Here is a 17,969-nt window from a genome sequence, read left to right as displayed (position 1 = left end):
AGAGCATGACAATCAACTCCAGTATTCTTGTCTGGAGAATCCTCATGGACAGAGGAGACTGGTGGGCTATAGTCCACAGGATCACAAAGAGTCAGACATGACAGAGATTAAGCACAGCACAGCATGGAGGCAGGGGAAAGGGGAGGTGACAGGGCCTCCCAGGGAGGGGACCAACTCAAGGGAGAGTTCTGGGGAGTTGTAATCTAGAAAATCCTGTTGGAGCACGTTTACACACATGTGAAAAGACTCTGATTTAATATCCTCCCTCCTTTCATAGGAAGATCTCTCTGGTCCACTCTGAATGGAGGCTGCATCAGAACCAGGGGATTTTCCAGTCCCTTTCAGGCCTCTTAGTACAAAGTCTTCATCTAGCAACTGAGGAGTCATCAAAGGGGATTTTTCTGATTGGCCGCAACCCGACCTGGCAGAGTATGGTTTGAGTGTCTTCAAAGTTCCTTCTTAACTCAGCCCTCATCATTGCTCTGCAACTCAGAACAGCCACTGCTGAGTCCACCTTGAGAAGAGGATGGTTCTGAACAGAGCTCTGATTCTGGGGGCCTTCGCCCTGACCACCATGATGAGCCCCTGTGGAGGTGAAGACATTGTGGGCGAGTGCACAGTTGAGGGATGTAGAGATTAGAATTGGGGAACAGGGATTCAGAGGGAAAATCAAGAAAGATTGGCCTAGAAATAGTAGAGACCCTCACACCTTTCTCCATATTCAGTCAGTTCTGTCGCTCAGTTGTGTCCGACACTTTGTGACCCTATGTACTGCAGCACGCCAGGCTTCCCTGTCCATCACCAACTCTCAGACCCTACTCAAATTCATGTCCATCGAGTCAGTGATGCCATCCAGCCATCTCATCCTCTGTTGTCCCCTTCTCCTCCTGCCCTCAATCTTTCCCAGCATCAGGGTCTTTTCCAATGAGTCAGCTCTTCACATCAGGTGGCCAAAGTATTGGAGCTTCAGCTTCAGCATCAGTCCTTCCCATGAATATTCAGGACTGATTTCCTTTAGGATGCACTGGTTTGATCTCCTTGCAGTCCAAGGGACTCTCGAGAGTCTTCTCAATATTAGGCATATCTAAAAATTACAGTTGTTCCTCCTTCGGGAAACCAGAGTCCAGACACACTCTCTTTATTACCGGTACTGTTGCAAAGTTCACCAAGGTCATCACTCAGTTTCTGATATTGGAGCCAGTGAATATGTTCTGGAGGGCTCTAGGGCAATCAGTTCATTTTTGATTGCCTCAAAGATTAGCAATGTTTTCACAAGTAGACGTCTTGTTACAAAAAATTCCATGAACTATCACTCCCAAACTTATCTGAACAACTTTGGAAGCTTTTTATATATTTCTTCTAAAGTTTATCTTGGGGTGAATAGTTCCATGAATTATGAATACTGTGTGGATATGAAGAAGGTTGACCTTTTCTTAGTCTCAGATCTACATACATTTCCATGCTGGCATCTGGCACAGGATGACCAAGCCCAGTCGAGTACCTTTATATAAAGCACTTTGCCACACAGTCATCACTTGATCTCAGTTGCTTCATATATGTCACCTCACAAATAAAGTTGTGTAGGAATGCTTTCTAAGTAATTAAGATACACAAATGTCAAAGATTACTCTTATTTTTTAGTATTACCATTATAAGTGTAGCTTTGATTTTTTTCTTTAGCAAAGTAAAAATCTTCCTTATTTTTATTTTAAAATTGAGAACTTTGGATTAAAAAAAAACTTTCTGAATTAAATTATATTGTTTTCAAATTGTCAGTCCAAATTACCTGTTCTTCACCCCATCTATAGAAATCCTTCAAAAAGAATGGGCAAGCACAGGTTACTTATTTGGTCCCTTAGGCCCCTCTGCCTTTGCTGTCCCCCTCTTTCTACCCTCTGTTCATTCCTTCATCTTCCTTTCCTTCCAAGATCCATCCCTTACCCATATCTCTGTTGTTTATGGAAAAGAAGAGTGAGTTTGTAAAACCAAAGTAGAATGGCCAGATAGTCAAAGGGGAAGAGAAAAGGAGGTTACTCTAATCTTCAGCAACTTTATTAGCCGTGGCTGCTCCCATTCTAATTTTGTGTGATAGAAAGTTTCACCTGCTTCTCCAGCACACTTCCACATTTTCTTTCTTCAACATCACACCAGAGTGTCCTAGTCAAGCTCAACTTACCCATTAGGCACAGTGGGCACAGTGCTGAGGGCCTGAATGCTTATAAGGCCCCATGAAAATACTTTATCATTTTAATTAGAAAAAGTGAAAATTTATGGTAGAAGAAAATGTTTTAATTTTAATTTAGCCTGTATTATTTTTTTTAATTTTATTTTATTTAACTTTACAATATTGTATTGGTTTGCCATATATCAAAATGAATCTGCCACAGGTCTTTATACCAATATGGTCACAAAATATGACCTTTAGTATTTTTATGGAGGTGGGCCTGCCTGAGAAACAGTGCTTAAGGCTCACAAGTCATAACGCTTCCCTGGTCACTGCTGATTCTGACCGTCATATAGTTCTGCTACCTCTGTGTCTTTAAGTCTTCCCCAAAGTTTCTTTGATCCTCAAGAATAGTAACTGACATTTTGTACACAATTTTGAGCACATAGCAAGCTAAGTTTTGCGGGATTCAAAAATGAAAAGACATGCTATCTGCCTCATTCGGGGTGCTAGGATTCGTCATGCTAAGAAAATGGTGTAGAAAAGCAGGAGTATTGCTGAGCAGGGCAATGGACCCAGCTGAGGCTGAAGCTATAAAAGTGATTAGTTCCAGTTGGCACAGCAGTGTGATGTGGTTCACTGTGGGCAACCCAGGACAAGGACCAGATGAAAAGGAATAATTGCATATATTCATGTTTGAAAAGGAGTCAAGAATATTCATTACAAGGATAAAGAAGTTTTGTTAGAAGGCCTTTGATTATAACTGATCCAGAAAGGGGGTAAGGATGAACAATAGACTAACTTGAAAGCAGGACATTGGAATGGAGAGATTGGAGATTAGAATGCAATTTTTAAAAAATGTGTAATGAGAGAACTTGGTTAAAACAGTTGATAACTAAGTAGAAACTTCAGGAATGAGCTAGAGGTGTCCAGGAAATCTTAAAAGATCATTTCATTCCAGGAGCTAAAAACAGACCCCTGAAAAGACCAAGGAACATGAAAGGAAAATCTCATTTGGTTTCATTGACAGATGAGGTAAGATGAGGGCATAGGATATACCCGTCACAGAACTGATCAGTACACAGCACTTGGTCCTTTTCTCACCTGACTCTCCCATTGCTCAACAGACTCCTTGTTGACAGAGACCATGCCCGATTGATGTTTTATTGTTTGTCTCTCCCAATGTCTGAAATCCTGTTGATATTCATGAAATGAGGAAGTGGAGAAAGAGAAAATATTAAAAGACTCATATGTGTCTGGACAAAATTGTCCATACTTGGGCAGAGTCAAACTGAGTTGGTTGCCACTCTGCTTTAGCATCCTCAGAAAAGTACATTGTCCATTTGTGGAAAAGGGTTATAATTCACTCTTAGTCCTCAGAATGGGACTTTGAAATTTTTGAATCAGAAAAAGGAGAAGTTTAGTTACCTCCTTAAAGAAAAAAAATGGTCTTCCTGATGGCTCAGATGGTAAACAAGTCACCTGCAATGCAGGAGACCTGGGTTTGATCCCTGGGTTGGGAAGATCCCCTGGAGAAGGAAATGGATACCCACTCCAGTATTTTTGCCTGGATAATCCCATGGACAGAGGAGCTCAGCAGGCTAAAGTCCATGGGATCGCAAAGAGTCAGACAGGACTGAGTGACTTGCACATTAAAGAAAGAAATAGGGGAAGGAAATGTCAGAAATCCAAAATAAAGCTTCCATTTTTTTATTTCAGAAGGAATCAGGCATTCTTCTTTAAGAATCACTACGGTTAACAAAATGGACACCTTAGAAGCATTGTTTATTCTTTATATGCTTTATTATGTTGTCCCTGTCCTTGTCATACTGTTTCTTATACCTTATAAAAGAGGAATCTCTTTTAAAATAGTAGGATCATGTGTGGTTTTCCTTGGTTTAAAAAAAAAAAAAAAAGAAGGAACCCCTATGCAGAAAATGTTCTGCTCTGAGTCAGCCCTGAAGGGAAAAGAATCACAATGAATGTATTATTATCTGATGAAAAATTAAGTGAGAAAAAACTTTTGAAGAAAAGGGAAGAAAGCTAATACCAGGAAAATTCATTCATTCCCTTCTTTCTTCTCTCTTTCCATTATAATCTTTATTACAGACCTACAACGTGCCAGGCACTGAGCTGGGCAGGCAGGAAATAGCAGTAAACAAAGCCTGTGAAATCCTGCCCTTGTGAGTATATGAAAGTGAAAGTTGCTCAGTCGTGTCCGACTCTCAACCCCATGCACTGTAGTCCATGGAATTCTCCAGGCCAGCATACTGGAGTGGGTAGCCTTTCCCTTCTCCAGGGGATCTTCCCAACCCAGGGATCGAACCCAGGTCTCCTGTACTGCAGGCAGATTCTTTATCAGCCAAGCCACAAGGGACACTCAAGAATCACACGTGTTAAGTGCAAAAGCAGCCTGGGTTCTAACAGGACAGCTACCAACACTGAGGGAGAAGGAAGCAAGTGCTGGCACTTTGCTTAGAGACATTGTGCCAAAGGTGAAACCCACCATGTTTGAAAGTTAGTTTCTTCAGCTACTTTGTTTAATATGGCCTTTTCTCTCCATTTTCCACCTTCCTGCTCCTCACCCTCAATTATCAGCTGACCACGTTGGCTCCTATGGCACAGAGATCTACCAATCTCATGGTCCCTCTGGCCAGTACACCCAGGAATTTGATGGAGACGAGCTGTTTTATGTGGACCTGGGGAAGAAAGAGACTGTCTGGAGGCTGCCTATGTTTAGCCAGTTTGCAGGGTTTGACCCACAGGCTGCACTGAGTGAAATAGCTACAGCAAAACACAACTTGGATGTCCTGACTAAACGCTCCAACTTTACCCCTGTTATCAATGGTAAGTGTCCACCATTCTGCTTCTCTTCACTGAATCTATTCTTTCATATCAGGCTTCATGCCCTTCTTCTCTACGGAGAGATATCCTTCACCATGCTGTGAAACTTTCCCAAGTGTCCCCAGATTTCATAGTAATTATTGAACACATCCTCTCCCATCTCAAAGATCACATATTTCCATGTAATATAAGGACCCTTACTCCCATAACATATTCCTTGAATCCCTCAAGGAGGAGTCCCACAGACCTCCTCCTTAACAAGCATGCCCACAGACAGCACGGGGATAAAGCGTGGGCAGCGCATAGCATCTCCCAGCAGAAGGTAAACAAGAGCTCCTCAACTGTCACACTGGGAAACATTGGTGGGAGGGCTCCCCTAGGAGGCAGTGCAGAATCAGCGCCAAGCTTTTCCCATTTCACATCTGTGCTGTTTCCTCACCATAGAAGTTCCTGAAGTGACTGTGTTTTCCAAGTCTCCCATGGTGCTGGGCCAGCCCAATACTCTCATCTGTCACATGGACAATTTCCCCCCTGTAATCAACATTACATGGCTGAAGAACGGACATGCAGTCACAGAGGGTGTTTCTGAGACCAGCTTCCTCCCTAAAGATGATCATTCCTTCCTCAAGATTGGTTATCTCACCTTCCTCCCTTCTGATGATGACGTTTATGACTGTAAAGTGGAGCACTGGAGCCTGGATGAGCCACTGCTCAAACACTGGGGTATGTACGAGTTCCACCCCTTTTGGTACTCTCTCTTTTTCTACCAAGCACAAAACACTCTGAGTTTTGGTCCCTCAGTCTCACAGTCCAAAGCTTGTTTTCCACACTTCAAGGTTTCTAAAATTATAGAAACCTTCATTCGCTTCCCTAAGCCTGGTGCCCTAAGTTTTTGTAGCATGAACACCACACCTCCTGCCCACCCTCATGCACAGGCACATAAACCAACATTCTGTATTCTGACTTTCATAACTTCACTTTTCCAGAGCCTGAGGTTCCAGCCCCTATGTCAGAGCTGACAGAGACTGTGGTCTGTGCCCTGCGGTTGACCGTGGGCCTCGTGGGCATTGTGGTGGGCACCATCTTCATCATCCAAGGCCTGCGCTCAGGTGGGGCCTCCAGACACCAGGGTCCCTTGTGAGTCGCATCCTAGAAAAGAAGGTAAGGATTCATATTTGTCAGTGCCACAGACACACTTCAGGAGAAAGCGAAGAGGGAAGAAGTTGTAGACACAAACGTGGTTGAAAAGTGGGAGAATTGGGAACCAGCATGACTGCGGCACAGAAGCTCCCTAGGACTCATCAGTCTCATGTCTTTCCTGTTGCAGGTGCTCTGCCAATCTATGAGAGCAGAAGAGTGGACGTGCTAGACGACCTAGAACTAGTTTCTGGCCAAGTTAATCATATACTCTCTCTTCCCCGACACTCTGCCCCTCCCCTCTTCTCTGGGACTTAAGATGCTGTATCATCTCAGAGCTCACATATACTTCAGAGTTCTCCCCTAATTTTCTGATATTGTTTTATGTTTTCAGTAGTTGCTACCACCAATCACTGGGGTATTCCACCCAGTTACCTACTCCCTAGTGACCCTGACCCCATATCACCATGGAAGCAATAAACTCCCCTTTAATAGAAATTTTTCCTGTCTTTCATCTCAGAGCTGATTAAGATCATGTTCTCTTATGCTTTAGACCCCTTAATTTCATTTCTCAGATCATCTTTCATGCCAAAGAACATAAGAGCAACTTGTATAAACTCATAATATTTCAGTATGTTCACTATGGTTAATATTTCTTTCTTCCTACTGTTTCCATTCTTGGCTCTTGGCACTGCCATCCACCCCTTAATTCAGGCATCAGTGAAAGTAATATATACCTTTTTTCCTTGGTTTAGATTTGTTATAGCAGAAATACAAAAACCAAGAGCGAAGTCTGTACTCATCATTTTTTTTTTTTCCTTTGGCTGCACTGTCTTAGTTCTCCAACCTGGGATCAAACTCAGAACCACAGCAAAGAAAGCTGAGTGTTAACCACTGGAATGCCAAGGAATTCTCAATTCTGTACCCATTTTAATACAGCTTTTTAAAGCTATGACAGAAAAATAAGAGAAAAGAATTTTTGAACTCAAAAATAACAAAAGTCAAATTTTTGGTACCAAATGTCAAAATTTGTTTCCAATACTTTAAATTTGTGAAAAATACTTTATAACGGTAAAAGCATTATCTCCTCTCCTCACCCTTAAGGAGATAAGAATTCTCTAGATATAGAAAGAACTGAAAGTCAATTAGGAGAGGATTAGTGTAAGATAATAATGCAGATATTTGAGGACCAAAAACTTGTCCTTACTTAGGGTTAGTAACCCTAATGGGAATGCGGATGGAGTAGAAATCACAGACATACTTAGGGTCCCTAGAACACAGGTGTAGTTTGTCTCACCTGCTAGATGAATTCCTGCAGTATAAGCACACAGACTTTCCTGACATGGCCTGTGAGGAACGGTAGAGTGAATATGGCTGCAGGGTGTCTCTAGGCAGGTAAGCCTAAGGCAGGCACGCTGGATTCCTGTGCATATCTGTTTGCCCTGAAAAAAGCAAAACACCCCAATATCCCCAGCCCTCTGCCCATGACCCTCCTGGCTAAGGAAAGCATGAATCAATGAGAGAGAAATCCCAGGAGGGACAACATCATTGAGGTAATGTAGGAGCATCTATGAGTGCGATGTTCTCCTCTAGATTCACTGTCTCCAGTGGAAATCCATGTGGAGGAAGTGGATCAACAGATGGATCCTCTGGCTTTCCTGAGTGTGTCCAAAACGTCACTCTTGAGAGTGTGTGTGATGCAGTCATTGTGCCTTTGAGAATGTTTTAGGCACATTGCCTCAGACTTACCACTCTGCAATTATTGAGTCCATGCATTGCATCTTGGATGGTATTATGGAACAGCTATGAAATGTATGAGACTGTCCCTGCCCATACCTCTATCAGGGAGCTCAAAATATAATTGGAAAAAAAGACACAATATTAACACAATATCGTACAGCTTCAGTTCAGTCACTCAGTGGTGTCCGACTCCTTGCGACCCCATGAATCACAGCACGCCAGGCCTCCCTGTCCATCACCAACTCCCGGAGTTCACTCAAACTCATGTCCATCGAGTCAGTGATGCCATCCAGCCATCTCATCCTCTGTAGTCCCCTTCTCCTCCTGCCCCCAATCCCTCCCAGCATCAGGGTCTTTTCTAATCAGTCAACTCTTCGCATGAGGTGGTCAAAGTACTGGAGTTTCAGCTTTAGCATCAGTCCTTCCAATGAACATCCAGGACTGGTCTCCTTTAGGATGGACTGGTTGGACCTCCTTGCAGTCCAAGGGACTCTTAAGAGTCTTCTCCAACACCACAGTTCAAAAGCATCAATTCTTTGGCGCTCAGCTTTCTTCACAGTCCAACTCTCATATCCATACATGACCACTGGAAAAACCATAGCCTTGACTAGATGAACCTTTGTTGGCAAAGTAATATCTCTGCTTTTGAATATGCTATCTAGGTTGGTCATAACTTTCCTTCCAAGGAATAAGCGTCCTCTAATTTCATGGCTGCAATCACCATCTGCAGTGATTTTGGAGCCCAAAAAAACAAAGTTTGACACTGTTTCCACTGTTTCCCCACTTTTTCCATGAAGTGATGGGACCAGATGCCATGATATTAGTTTTCTGAATGTTGAGCTTTAAGCCAACTTTTTCACTTTCCTCTTTCACTTTCATCAAGAGGCTCTTTAGTTCCTCTTCACTTTCTCCCATAAGGGTGGTGTCATCTGCATATCTGAGGTTATTGATATTTCTCCTGGCAATCTTGATTCCAGCTTGTGCTTCTTCCAGCCCAGCGTTTCTCATGATGTACTCTATATATAAGTTAAATAAGCAGGGTGACAATATACAGCCTTAATGTACTCCTTTTCCTATTTGGAACCAGTCTGTTGTAAAGTAATGCTCAAAATTCTCCAAGCCAGGCTTCAGCAATTCGTGAACCATGAACTTCCAGATGTTCAAGCTGGTTTTAGAAAAGGCAGAGGAACCAGAGATCAAATTGCCAACATCCTCTGGATCATGGAAAAGGCAAGAGAGTTCCAGAAAAACATCTATTTCTGCTTTATTGACTCTGCCAAAGCCTTTGACTGTGTGGATCACAATAAACTGTGGAAAATTCTGAAAAAGGTGGGAATACCAGACCACCTGTGTGGGGATTTTCTTCCCTGGGACTTGGAAACGGCGAACCTGAAAGAACAACACTCAGACAGTCTCTGCAAGGACTGACAACTTTATTTCTGTAGTCAAGCCTTTTTATAGGAGCAAGGAGCAGACAGCTTAGAGCATACGGCCAGCAGAGCACGTACAAGGCTAAGACATAATCAGTAAAAGATACTTCAAGGACCAGCACATTCTTAATTACCCATGTGTTTATCCCATGACCCATTTTTTTTCAAGCAACGTCTTTAATGTTTAATCGTTACATCTTAGTGCTGAGCATAGCCAAAGGCAGGAAATGTTTTTCAGCTATCAGTACACAATGTCTGGGTACTTTTGGCCCTTCGCCATTTCCCCGAGGACCTTCTCCTTCAAGGCTATTTTGCACTGTGCCTCCCAACAACATGACTTGCCTCTTGAGAAACCTATATGCAGGTCAGGAAGCAACAGTTAGAACTGGACATGGAGCAACAGACTGGTTCCAAATAGGAAAAGGAGTGCATCAAGGCTGAATATTATCATACAGCTTAGTTTGGTGCAAAGAAACCTAAATCTGGGTTCAGGACTCAGCACTTTATACCTCAGTTCAGTTCAGTATTTATATTTTATAACCCTGGCTAAAGTATCTAACATTTCCAAGCTGTAGTTTTTTCATCCATTATATGGGGTGTTGATACATTCCTTGTAGGCCTAGTGACAGAATTCGAATAATCTTGTTACATAGGAAGTGTCTTACACACAGTATACAAATACATAAGAAAAACATTGTTAATTATAGTCACAATTAGTTTATTAAAAAGAATAGGTCAAATCATATAGAAAGCACTTTTCTGGGCCTTTTAATGATTTAAGAGATTCCTTTTAATGACTTTTAAGTTATTAAAATGACTTTTAAGAGACTCCATATGGATGAATTTTATTAGTTGGACAATTATTTTTTCCAGAATGAGAAAAGCTGAGATTGAGTTATACTGAGAGAATAAATAGGGTCTAATTGTCAATGACCTATCATTGCTGAAGGAGTTGCTAAGAGAACTTTTAAAGAAAGTTGTAACATTTGATTTTGGATTTGTTACTCTCTAACAAAAAATATGTTCCCCTTTCCCATGGCCTATAATTTTTAGTCAAGCTATGTTACATGTAAATGGATATTTATGCATGTTTACTTGGAGAAGGAGTAGGGAAGATTCAAGGAGAAAAAGCTAGCTGTGAGGGAGAAATAAGAGAATAATTGAAAATCCAGAGTAGGAATTAGTAAATGCAGGAAGTCTGAACCAGAGGTGATCAAGAGAATGTAGGTGACAGAGCACAGAGGATTTCTAGGGAACTGAAATTACTCTGATACTGTAATAGGAGATATACATCATACATTTGTCCAAACCCATAGAATACGTATCAAGAGTGAGCCCTAAAGTAAACTATGAACTTTGGGTGACAATGATGTGTCGATGTAAATTCATCTAGTGTAAAAAAAAATGTAGGGGATGTTGATAGTCGCATAGGATATGCTTGATGGAGCAATGGTATGTGAGAAATCTCTTTACCTTCTGCTTAACTTTGCTGTGAACCTAAAGCTGCTCTAAAACAGAATGTATTTTTTTATATTATTTATTTTTAGCCTAGAAATTTTAAAATTGGGGTATAATTGCTTTGCAATGTTGTGTTAGTGTCTGCTGTACAACAAAGTGAATAAGCTATAAATTAAAAGACACTTACTCCTTGGAAGGAAAGTTATGACCAACCTAGATAGCATATTCAAAAGCAGAGACATTATTTTGCCAACAAAGGTCTGTCTAGTCAAGGCTATGGTTTTTCCAGTGGTCATGTATGGATGTGAGGGTTGGGCTGTGAAGAAAGCTGAGCACCGAAGAATTGATGCTTTTGAACTGTGGTGTTGGAGAAGACTCTTGAGAGTCCCTTGGACTGCAAGGAGATCCAACCAGTCCATTCTGAAGGAGATCAGCCCTGGGATTTCTTTGGAAGGAATGATGCTAAAGCTGAAACTCCAGTACTTTGGCCACCTCATGCGAAGAGTTGACTGATTAGAAAAGACCCTGATGCTGGGAGGGATTGGGGGCAGGAGGAGAAGGGGACAACAGAGGATGAGATGGCTGGATGGCATCACTGACTCGATGGACATGAGTTTGAGTGAACTCCGGTAGTTGGTGATGGACAGGGAGGCCTGACGTGCTGTGATTCATGGGGTGGCAAAGAGTCGGACATGACTGAGCCTGAACTGAACTGATAAATATATTCCCTCCCTCTTGGACTTCCCGCCCACCCCACCCATCTAGGTCATCACAGAGCACCAAGCTCAGCTCCCTGAGTTATACAGCATGTTCCCATTATCTAGTTATTTCACACATGGTAATAAACATGTGTCAATGTTACTTTTCCGACGCATCCCCCCTCCCCCTGCCTCAGACTCCATATCCACACGTCTGTTCTCTACATCTGTGTCTATTTCTGCTTTGTAGGTAAGATTGTCTAAATAAATTTTTTCAATGCCACGTATATGTGTATTTTTATTATGTGTATTTTTAAGTGAAAGAAATATTATGTGTATTTTTAAGTGAAAGAAAATATCAGCAATTATTATCCTAAACATATAAAATTAAAATTTCAGTATAAAAATTATAGATCACCTGCATATGAACAAATATACTAAGGAGAATTTTGGCAATAGGATTTTGAGTAAGAAATTTTAAGTATCAATGATTCATAAGGTAAGAACTCAGCATAGCATAATAATACACTCCAGGTCTACCTAGGCTGTTGCAAAATGAAAACTTCATTCTTTTTTATGCTGAATAATATTTCATTATATATATATATATATATATGCACACACACCACATATTCTTTAACCATTAATCTGTTGAACACTTAGTTTGCTTCTGTATCTTGGCTATCATAAGTAATGCTACTGTGAACACTGGGGAGTATATACCTTTTGGAATTAGTTTTTTTTTTTCTCTCCTTCAGATATATACCCTGGAATGAATGTGCTGGATACTTTAAATGAAGTATAACCTTATAAAAATATCAAATCACTATTCTGTACACCTTAAACTAATATAACCTTATAAACAGCAATCAAAAAATAAATAAAATTAAAAAAAAAACAAATAAAATCATGTGTTATATAACAAAAAGTTTATGGGACTAGAAATAATTGATATCTAAAACAAAATTAGAATTGGAATTTATTTTGCTATGAATGACGAATGAAGGTATAATATAATTAGCTTCAGTTCAGTCCAGTCGCTCAGTCGTGTCTGACTCCTTGCGACCCCATGAATCACAGCACGCCAGGCCTCCCTGTCCATCACCAACACCTGGAGTTCACACAAACTTATGTCCATCAAGTCGGTGATGCCATCCAGCCATCTCGTCCTCTGTCGTCCCCTTCTCCTCCTGCCCTCAATCCCTCCCAGCATCAGGGTCTTTTCCAATGAGTCAACTCTTCGCATGAGGTGGCCAAAGTACTGGAGTTTCAGCTTTAGCATCATTCCTTCCAAAGAAATGTTCTCACAGGAAATCTCAGGATGTTCTCACAGGAAATCTCAGTTTCCCTTGAACTACTGAGAACCTCAGAGGCAAAGTAGTGTCAACGTAAATGCAAGAGTTCAGGGAATGACAAAAGAGGCGGAGAAAAGAAGTTTGTCCTCAGCCTGAAAGAAAGTGAAATCAAATCACTCAGTCGTGTCCGACTTTTTGCGACCCCATGGACTGCAGCCCACCATGCTCCTCCATCCATGGAATTTTCAAGGCAAGAGTACTGGAGTGGGTTGCCGTTTCCTTCTCCAGAGGATCTTCCTGACCCAGGGATCGAACGAGGGTCTCCCGCATTGCAGACACTTTACTGTCTGAGCCACCAGGGAATGAGCCTTATGGGCATACATATTCTCTTTGTCCCTGGCAAAGTGTCTTCCTTACAACACCTGGGTTTACTCCTAGTTTCTGCCACCCCCACCAACACCTGTGTGGTTAGAAGGAACCAACAACTTCCCAGTCATAGTAAGGAACATCTTATTCATGGAAAGAGCACAGACTTTCAAATGAGATAAATTGGATTCCAATTAAACTGACATACATACCAGCTTGGGCAGGTTCCTTAACAGAGTATCTATATCATAAGTATAATGGTGGAAAAAGTCATTATACCTACACGTAGGGCTTTTAGGAAGATTGAGAGAGAATTTATATTAAGATATCAATCCTGTGTCTGAAGTGAATGGTTTCTCAATATTTATATCATTCTGTTCTTACATTCTCTTTGCTCCTAAATCCAATCCATCCCCACTGGATGGATTCCAGTGGGAGTCTCTGAATCCCACTCAAGTCACTGCTGCTGCTGCTGCTAAGTCGCTTCAGTCGTGTCTGACTCTCTGTGACCCCATAGACGGCAGCCCACCAGGCTCCACCATCACTGGGGTTCTCCAGGCAAGAACACTGGAGTGGCTTGCCATTTCCTTCTCCAGTGCATGAAAGTGAAAAGTGAAAGTGAAGTCGCTCAGCCATGTCTGACTCTTAGCAACCTCATAGACTGCGGCCTACCAGGCTCCTCTGTCCATGGGATTTTCCAGGCAAGAATACTGGAGTGGGGTGCCATTGCCTTCTCTACTCAAGTCACTACTTGACCATAAATCAGTGAAACTTGAGGCTAAGGTTCTGTCTGTGGTCACCCAGGGAGCTCCTCCAATACCAGGAGTTGCTTTCATAAACCCTCCACTCAGAGTCAGGACTGTAGAGGCTTTTCCTCAAATTCTGAACCTACAAAGACTACTTCTGCCCTACATTTCCCACCAACCCAGGATCCCACAGTATTTAGTCCAGACAAGATCTTGGGGGACCCTGAAATGACAAGTTCTGCTGTGTCTTCTTTGGAGAAATTGGTATCTTCTAAAAAAGGAGGGGGGAGAGATGCCCATGCTCACTTTGTCCTAGCACTTATAGTAGATACACACTTTGTCTCCTCCCTGTTACACCCAGGCTCAAACCTGTAAGAGAGGAATTGTCCTCACCTTGTCCTTAGAGGGTGGAAATGAGAATGTAACATAGCCCTCATTCCCAATGGGAGGAAACGTGTGATGAAAGACAGTATCCTGAGATCATACCCCAGCCCAAGGGTCCCTCAGAGCCTGCTCCCCAGAGTGGTGGCTCCAGGGAGCAGCTGCCCTGCACTTATGTGGTGAGTCTCTGTCCTCAGCCCCTGGGGTGCTCAGTACCATCAGGGTCACCATCACAGCTGCTGTTCAAAGGCCTCTGGGGATCCCCAGAGCCACCATCCCAGACATAATACAGAACAAAGGAAGAAGTAATGATAGTCAACACAGCTCAAACACAGTGGATCTGGTGAACTCACTTCACAGAATAAAAGTTTATGGGAGCTCCCATGTATGGCAGGATTGGAGAGTCCCTCGGAAAGGAACCAATCAGCACTGGAGCTGAAATACCTCATCTGTCCCTGGGCAGATGTTATTTTCGAAGGTTCTCAGTCTAATGCCTGGCACTGTCTTCATCAAACTACACTGAATAAACATTTCAGGTGAAGATTTTCTCTCAGTTATAAAAGATCTGAAGATTGAATGCCTCAGGAGTTTAAAGAATGAAAAGTAAAAAAAGTGATTCAGAAGTAGACATGTGTGTGATATTTACTTAAAACCTATTGTTGTTGAGTTTTGGGGTAGGGGAAAATAAGTGGAGATCACATTTCAAGGAGATAAAATTATTGTCACAGAGATGCTCACCTTATTAGCTTAGACACTCTGAGAGGTCTTAAGATGCCATGGGAAGAACAGAGCTCTTGAAGGAAATTTTGGGCTACAGTTCCACCACTGATATGCTTTATGAAAATCAGCAAAATATTGAACCTTTTTGCCTCAGACTTCTTTATGTAAAATGTGAATCCTGCTTCATTTTATATCTAGGCCTTCATATATACAAACTTAAGAATGATGTTGTTGTTCAGTCGCTAAGATGTGTCCAACTCTTTGCGGCCACATGGACCGCGGCTTGCCAGGCTTCCTTTTCCTTCACACACACACAGAAGTCGCTCAGTCGTGTCCGACTCTTTGTGACCCCATGGATTGTAGCCCACCAGGCTCCTTGGTCCATGGGATTTTCCAGGCATGAATACTGGAGTGGGTTGCAGTTTCCTTCTCCATCCTTTTCCTTCACTGTCCCCCAAATTTGCTCAAACTTATGTCCATTGACTCAGTGATGCCATCCAGCCATCTCATCCTGTGTCACCTCCTTCTCATCCCTGCCTATAATCTTACCCAGCATCAGATCCTTTTCTAAAGAGTCAGCTCTTTGCATCAGGTAGTCCAAGTATTGGAGCTTCAGCTTCAACATCTGTCCTTCCAATGAATATTAAGGACTGATTTCCTTTAGGATGGACTGGTTGGATCTCCTTGCAGTCCAAGGGACTCTCATGAGTCTTCTCCAGCAACACAATTTGAAAGCATCAATCCTATTGTGCTTTGCTTTCTTTATGGTCCAACCCTCACATTTGCACATGACTACTAGAAAAACCATCTCTTTGACCATCTGGACCTTTGTCAGCAAAGTGATGTCTCTGCTTTTTAATATGCTGTCTAGGTTTATCATAGCTTTTCTTCCAAGGAGCAAGCATCTTTTAATTTCATGGCTGCAGTCACTATCCACAGTGATTTTGGAGCCCAGGAAAATAAAATCTGTCACTGTTTCTACTTTTTCCTCATGTATTTGCCATGAAGTTATGGGAGCAGATGCCATGATCTTAGTTTTTGAATGTTGAGTTTTAAGCCAGCTTTTTCACTCTCTTTCACCCTTATCAAGAAGTTCTTTAGTTCCTCTTAGTTTCTGCCATTAGAGTGGTATCATCTTGCTGAGGTTGTTGCTATTTCTCCCAGTAACCTTGATTCCAGCTTGTGATTCATCCCTCTGTACTTAGAGCAATAAAACCCAGCATTTCACGTGATAAACTGTACATATAAATTAAATAAGCAAGGTGACAATATACAGCCTTGAGATATGCCTTTCCCAATTTTGAACAAGTGTGTTGCTGCACATCTGATTCTAACTGTTGCTTCTTGACCTGCATAGAAGTTTCTTAGGAAGCAGGTAAGGTAGTCTGTTATTACCATCTCTTTAAGAATTTCGAGTTTGTTGTGATTCACACAAAGGCTTTAACATAATTAGTGAAGAAGTAGATGTTTTTCTGGAATTCCCTTGCTTTTTCCATGATCCAACAGATTTGGCAGTTTGATCTCTGGTTCTTCGCTTCTTCTAAATCCTACTTGTACATCTGGAAGTTCTCAGTTCACATACTGCTGAGGCCTAGATTGAGGGACTTTGAGCATTACATTGCTAGCATGTGATATGACTTGTTTAATATTGTAAAATGTTCCTCATCTATCATGAGGTCGATGTGTGGAACAAGAAAACAAACAAAATTTGTCAACCAATCCTATTGGCAAGTGATTTTTTATTATACAAGAACGCATTGCATTCTTTTCTTTGAATGAAAATATTTGGAAAATTAAGTTGACTTTTCTCTTAAAAATCTCTTCAGCTATTCAGATCCTGAATAGCTGAACTACCTGAATGTCAGCAGAGACACAATCCACGAACATTAACACCATTCAGACACAGAAGACAGCAAAAGTTGTGGAGAAGCATTTCCTGGAGCTTCAATAGTGTTAATGAGGGAGTGGATACTTGTAGATACAGATTGAATTGTGCCAGGCCTAAGCATCTCCAGTGGGAGAAATATCAATTGTGTTTTTTTTAATAATTTTTTTCATTTATCAGATGCATCTTACCCATGATTAGGGGCAGTATTAAAAGATTATAGAGCAATTATAACAGTACCTGGAAAAATTAATAAGACAATAAGTGTCTCTTTTCTTTCTCTCTCTCTTCCTGAATTTTTGGGTCTCCTTTCAAAACAGTGTGCTGCTGCTGCTAAGTCACTTCAGTCGTGTGCGACTCTGTGCAACTCCATAGATGGCAACCCACCAGGCTCCTCCGTCCCTGGGATTCTCCAGGCAAGAACACTGGAGTGGCTTGCCATTTCCTTCTCCAATGCATGAAAGGGAAAAGTGAAAGTGAAGTCACTCAATCGTGTCTGACTCTTAGCGACCCCATGGACTGCAGCCTACCAGGCTCCTCCATCCATGGGATTTTCCAGGCAAGAGTACTGAAGTGGGTTACCATTGCCTTCTCCAAAAACAGTGTGAACAGGATCTTTAAAAAATAATAAATATATATATATATATATGGAGTTTACCAGGTAAAAAGAAATAGAAAAAAAGCAACATCAGGAAGTTTCCTTTAGTGGCGCATGAAGACAATGAGTTATTTCAATATTCTGAATTATGTGCATAATCCCAGAGCACCTGAGACTTAGAACCTGTCACTGGGCTTCCACAACTGCAGTGGTGCACTCAAGACCAGGGTAGCTCCAGGCTAGGAGGGTTTCCAGGGTGGGACAGAAGCATAAAGGGGGAACATCAAACTGAGTCTAGTAATAGGGTTGAAGGGGGCAACAAAGAAAGTCAGAGAGGGATTCTGAAGGAGCCTCAGTCCCCTCAGGCTCCACTTCAAGGTCTCTCAGAATAAACAGAGGCTTCTGGCCCATCCCCTCCCCACTGTCATAAGGGGGAAGTGGCCTCCGCTCTGTTCTGGGGCTGTACAGTGGAGGCTGCAACACACCTGGGAATCGCTGGATCTCACA

General features: G+C 41.9%; 1 protein-coding gene across 1 annotated transcript; it reads left to right on the top strand.

Annotated features, from left to right (window-relative positions):
* The first annotated feature begins 472 nt into the window (after positions 1-472).
* On the top strand, positions 473-6,643 carry BOLA-DQA2 (major histocompatibility complex, class II, DQ alpha 2). The gene is made up of 4 exons (XM_059880592.1): positions 473-608; positions 4,763-5,011; positions 5,453-5,731; positions 5,995-6,643. Exons 1-4 carry the CDS (start codon positions 527-529, stop codon positions 6,147-6,149), a joined length of 765 nt encoding a protein of 254 aa, XP_059736575.1. The 5' UTR covers positions 473-526; the 3' UTR covers positions 6,150-6,643.
* Positions 6,644-17,969: the final 11,326 nt, after the last annotated feature.

Source organism: Bos taurus, chromosome 23 (genome assembly GCF_002263795.3).
Source record: "Bos taurus isolate L1 Dominette 01449 registration number 42190680 breed Hereford chromosome 23, ARS-UCD2.0, whole genome shotgun sequence".
Taxonomy (NCBI): Eukaryota; Metazoa; Chordata; class Mammalia; order Artiodactyla; family Bovidae; genus Bos; species Bos taurus.
This window is presented reverse-complemented; position numbering and strand designations above follow the sequence as displayed.

Bases quoted from the DNA above. Each gene is read 5' to 3' on its own strand.
- BOLA-DQA2 (XM_059880592.1), top strand. From the start codon at position 527: ATGGTTCTGAACAGAGCTCTGATTCTGGGGGCCTTCGCCCTGACCACC. The intron at 5,012-5,452 runs GTAAGTGTCCAC...TCCTCACCATAG, and splicing joins CTTTACCCCTGTTATCAATG to AAGTTCCTGAAGTGACTGTG. The intron at 5,732-5,994 runs GTATGTACGAGT...TCACTTTTCCAG, and splicing joins GCCACTGCTCAAACACTGGG to AGCCTGAGGTTCCAGCCCCT.